The sequence below is a fragment of the Camellia sinensis genome, unplaced genomic scaffold (genome assembly GCF_055761805.1).
Source record: "Camellia sinensis isolate YWXY unplaced genomic scaffold, ASM5576180v1 Unanchor14, whole genome shotgun sequence".
Taxonomy (NCBI): domain Eukaryota; kingdom Viridiplantae; phylum Streptophyta; class Magnoliopsida; order Ericales; family Theaceae; genus Camellia; species Camellia sinensis.
Genome location: NW_028129020.1, coordinates 4,244,591 through 4,250,365, shown reverse-complemented (window position 1 = coordinate 4,250,365; position 5,775 = coordinate 4,244,591). Strand labels below are relative to the sequence as shown.

At 41.9% G+C, this 5,775-nt stretch overlaps 1 protein-coding gene across 1 annotated transcript; it reads right to left on the bottom strand.

Moving 5' to 3' along the window:
- Window positions 1-261: 261 nt before the first annotated feature.
- LOC145814964 (uncharacterized) lies at window positions 262-1,239 on the bottom strand. Its single transcript, XM_082911928.1, has one exon. It carries the CDS (start codon window positions 1,237-1,239, stop codon window positions 262-264), a length of 978 nt encoding a protein of 325 aa, XP_082768054.1.
- Window positions 1,240-5,775: the final 4,536 nt, after the last annotated feature.

Here is a 5,775-nt window from a genome sequence, read left to right as displayed (position 1 = left end):
GTAGAAAGATGATGGAATTTCTTACCTTAAGATGATTTTTTCACAATTTTTAACTTGAATTTTGGTATCCCAAAAAACCCTCTTCTCCTTTGTTCTTCCTTCAATTCTCAAGCCTTGAGTTCCTTCTCTCTCTCTCGGCCTTTCTCTTCTTACGGCTCAATCTCTCTCTCTGGTTGTTAAAGAATGAATTGAATAGGCGCTATCTAATACAATGTGTATATATATATATATATTTTTTTGAATAAGGAAATGCCAAACGACTTACAACAAATCCAAAAAAAGGAAAGATCTAAGCTCTAGAGGGAGATTAACAACCCAGTCAAGCGGTAGCTTGCCTTTCAAATGGAAAGAGGCTACCCAGTGGGCCATGCGGTTTGTGTTTCTAGGCGACCAGCTGAAAGAGATATCCCTTCGAGACTGCGCAAGTCGAATGTAGTGGATAATGGCCTGGCAATCCCAGGGAGGCACCAATTCAGAAACACTTAAGCTGATGACTAATTTGTTATCTCCTTCTACATGGACTTGCTTGAGGTTGAGGGTGTGAGAAAAGGCGCATGCCATTCGAACCACTCGAGCTTCTCCTTGCATGGTTGACGAAACATGAACGATAGAGGTTCTGCCATCTATCAACTTTCCTTCCCAATTTCGGAGAACAACAGCCAAGGATGCCCTCGACCCATCGTGGGAAAAACTGGCATCGCAGTTAAATTTAAATTGGCCTGAACTTGGAGGAATCCATCTACAGAGAGGAGGCTCTGCCACTCCTTCACTTTGCTGACGGGTATCATTTTGGATTAGAACAAATAATTCTCTCCAAGCAAACATAACTTGTCGCAGAGTTGCCAAGGGGTCTAGAGGATTATGGTTAAACACCCAGTCATTACGAGATTTCCAAATATACCAACCCACCATCGCCACTCTCCCAATAATCTTTAACTGTTCTGCTTTATTGGAGCACATATCCATGAGAGAATTGGTCCATTCAGCCACAGAGTTGTACTCAGTCAAATCAACCCGTATGCCTAGCTCACTGCCAAACCAAACTGATCGACTCCAAGGGCAATAGAAAAAGAGATGCTCAATAGTTTCAACTGGGCAGTCACAAGCTGGACATTGACTAGAAGGAGCACATCTTCGGCGGAACAGATTTTCCTTAGAAGCCAACTTGTTTTTGCACACCCTCCACCAAAAATGACGAATTTTGGGGGGGACTTTAAGGGACCAGATTAACTTCCACATGCTCGCCAAGGGGGAGAAGGATGAGGAGGCCACGGACGAAGGATCATGCTGCAAGGTGTCTTTAACGGCAACGTGTTATCCGCGACGAACCTCATAGTCACTCTTCGGGGTAAAATGCCAGACAAGCTCATCTGCTTTATCTTCGCAAGAGATGGGAATGGACCGAATACTATCCACAACTTCTGCACTTACCACACTCCTCAATTTGTTGATATCCCACTCTTTGCTGTTAGGAACTATAACATCTGTAACACATGAAATTGGGCAATCTGGAGGACGAGAGTGCTTGATTGTGAAATCTGGAGTATTGAGAAGCCACTTATCCTCCCAGAACTGAATTGATTCCCTATTGCCTACCTGCCACTGAACACATTTTTTAAGCAAATTTCTGCCTTGGAGTATGCTAGTCCAGGCCCAAGACGCTGTCCTCCCCTTTTGCGCCTGCATAAACTCTGCATGAGGAAAATAAATACATTTTAACATTCTTGAATAGTAGGAGTTGGGGAACTTTAGTATCCTCCAAGCTTGACGGGCTAGGATAGCAAGATTAAAGGCTTTGAAGTCACGAAAGCCCATACCACCCTGTGATTTTGCAACTGAGAGACTGCTCCATTTTACCTAGTGAATACCTCTGCTATCTGGATTCCCTCCCTACCAAAAGTTGCTCATGAAGGCGTTAAGTTGATTGTAGAATTTTTTGGCAAAAGGCAAAGCAGGCCATAGCATAGGCGAGAATTGCTTGCACCACCGATTTAAGGAGGATTTCACGACCCGCTGGTGATAAAAGGTGTTGTTTCCAACCCTGCATCTTTTGAACCGCCCGTTCAATCAAATACCCATATGCTTCCATTTTCGATCGGCCCCAAAAAAAAGGGAGACCTAGATACTTGGAGTCAGGCGTCATGGAAGAAATGCCTATAAGCGAACCGATCTCATGTTGGATTGGAATGGGAGTGTTGGATGAGAAATGCATGCTAGACTTCTCCCAGTTTATCAATTGGCCAGAGACAAGGCAAAACTCCTCCAAACATCCCTTCAGATGTTGACATTGAGCTATAGTTGCAGTAGAAAACAGGAGAACATCATCAGCAAAGAGTAACTGGGATAAGATAGGGCACCCTCTTTTCAACCTGATGCCTTGTAATCTATTAGCAAAAATACTTACTGAAATTTGTTTGGAAAGGACATCCGCAACCAAGGTAAAAAGGTAGGGTGAGAGTGGATCTCCCTGACGAAGGCCTCTTTGGGGAATAAAGGCTGCTCTTTTTTCTCTGTTAGCAAAGATCGAGAAAGACACAGTACTCACCACTTCCATAATCCACTGAATCCAAATCGAGCTAAACCCCATTTTAATAAGAAGAGCCTCTAAAAAGTCCTATTGGATGCGATCATAAGCTATATTGAAATCGAGCTTGCTTGCCATCTCATGATCGGTGCCCCTCTTTTTCAGCTTTAGATGGTGGAAGGCTTCATGAGCTACTAAAATGTTGTCTTGGATCAGACGCCCTGGCACAAACGCAGATTGTTGCGGGGAGATCACTTGTTTCAAGATTGGTTTCAAACGATTGGCCAAAATTTTGGAAATGATTTTGAGAGTGAAGTTATGTAAACGTGCCCGAACGTCCCAGCTTCACGCGCGAATGGCGGGAGATCGTTTTGTTCATTAGCTACTACAGTTCAGACTCAATGTCACGGTTCTGAATCTAATCTCACAAAGTGCAATGCAAGACCGATAAATCACCAAAGAGTCCAAATCTGGCAAATCGTTTTGGAAAACTGATTTTAATAAAGAAGTGCCAAACATGGATTGCTTTGCCAGATATAGAGTCGCCACCTAAATGTTTTTGTTTTTGGAAAATTTAGGAAACCCTGACTCGTGCCTAAGGCCACGTGTCCGTCATCACCAAAGTTGCCTCGGCTTGGGAACTTGGATACGAGAGGGGAAGATCATGCAATGAGCACCCCCGCTCGCTCGATCAAAGATCGGCCTTTACTAACATGATATGTTGTTTTTGAAAACACATGTGCTCTTATTCCGGTTATTAATCTAACTTACTACGTGATGCGCACAGCATACAAGTATAGACTAGATCGCCTAAGTTGGAACAAAACATCTCATGTTTGTTTGTTTGAAAATGGTTTGAAGGTGCTACTTGCAAGTAGGCTAAGGCGTGGATTTGCCACCCTCAAGTGGGCTTAGAAAACATGATTTTGCCACCTCAAGTGGGCTTAAAACTCGCATTTTGATGAATTGTTCTAATTCAAGCAATCCAACCTTCATCCACAGGCATTTAGGCAGTTATATCATATAAGCAGTTAGCCTCATGGCAAGCATGCTTTTATGGCAATCAATAACACACATGCAGTATGTTAAAGCGTAAACACTCACAGTGTACTCCGAGCCAAAGCAACAACTAGTTAGAAATCATACATGATCCTAGCTATGTTAAGATGCCTAATGCAACACATGCAAAAATGCAACTAAAATAGGCTCGGCTTTTCTAAGATGGCATATGAGATGCAACTTGATAACATGCTGTTGAACACGTATTCAAGTAAATGTATTGAAATACAATACGGTTTGTATAATGCGCCGAGCCCGGTGCATGTAAGACAAATGAATGAATGCAAACATGCAAGCATAGGAATGCTAATTGAAACATGACCTAGAACTAACCATCGTAAGCGGTTAAGTAAAAGGGAGAAAGACGTGGGGTTGGAAGACATTCACACACTCACGCACACTTATTACAAAATTCGCCCTCTCGACGGAGGGTCCGAATGAATAATACAAGCTAGCTACGCTAAGCTATTCTAACTAATCTAATAATCTAATTAGACTAATTATTACATAATCAAATTGAATATTAGCTAAGCTAAGCTAATTAAGAATTTACAACGATGAATTAAATTAGCTAACACATTAACTAATTAATTACAAATTAACTAACTATACAAAGCAGTTAAAACGGCCTCGAGAAGAAGGGCATATACATGCTCAATCGACTTTGCTCGGAAATCCGTTGCCATGCCTCATGTTGTCTCTGTTTGCACTGTTCTGCACCTCTGAAAATTATGCCAACTTCTGTGATGCTTCTGAACCACCTCATGGACGCTCTGAAAGGTCATTGGCCAAGAGGGGTGGCCATCGGCCAGTGAATAATGGTCATCGACCAATTTTGAGGCTATCGGCCAAATATTGTTAGCCGATCGGCCATCTCTTCCTGCAAACTCTCCTTTTTGCTGCAACAGAGCACAAACAGAGGCATGATAATGTATTTGCAAGAAAATGTGTGTGCAACCGCACTCCTTATCATGTTTGAAGCTCAAAAGAGTGTAATGCTCGACTCTCGAGCCATCTATTACGCATTTCGATGTATGATGGCCAAAGAGGCCGAGTTGCACAAATCAATATGGATGAAATGCACAAAAAACACATAAATGCCTTAACCTCTATCATGCATGATTAAGAGAGTCGGCGATCGAAAATTGAGGCACGTTTCATCACTTCAAGTATGAAACGTCCTTCGTTCCTCGTGTTTGGCTTAACACCCAAACCAAACACAATGCAATGCATGCACAACTTAACAAAGCTAATGACATGCAAACTCAATGCAATGCAACCTAAGCATACAAGCAAAGCTAATGCCACATGAGTATGCAAACAATCATGCAATGCATGCAAGCAAACAACATGGCATGCAACAAACATGCAACAATGTCATGCAATGCAACAAGCATGCAACAACATGCAATGTAACAAGTATGCAACAACATACAATGCAACAGGTATGCAATAAGCATGCAACAACATGCAAAAATGGATTTAAACTAAAATGGACGGACCTCAATCATGCCCAAATCAGTGGCCAAAATGATGAAACAATGGCATGAAAAGTAAGAAAATGCATACACATGCATTGTCTCATCACATAGGCATAAGAGCACAACCCTCAAATATGATGAAGAAGTGACAAGTGTGAGAGTATGGCAATGAAGTAAGCTCTGAAAGCATGTGAGGAATGATGCCAAATCATGTACATAATACAAGCATAGCATGCTAGGAGGTTCAAAGCTTAAGGCTAGCCAAGGAACTTGTACCAAGGCCATATGAATCAAATCCCAAAGGGCCAAGGACAACCAAAAAAGTCCTAGAACATGTTAAAATGAGTCTAAAACATGCATGGAAGGAAGCCAAAATATGCTAGCATGAATGGCATAAGGCATGATGGATGCAAGGCAAATAAGGTAGATTACACTACACCTATCAAGACCAAACATGAGATGGCTTCGCCAACAAAAATCAGAGTTATATCATGGCAAAATAACCCCAAATACACATTGAAATGATAGCTCACAAGCTTAGGCATGAAGGCATACGCAAAGGCTCATGTTCAAGGCATAAATGACCAACCCTTCAATGCATTGAAAAAGTGAAAGATGTGAGTGCATGGCAATGAAACATGCTCTGAAATCACATAACAAATGATGCCAAATCATTCAAATAGGTCAAGCAATGCATGCTAGCGGATTTGA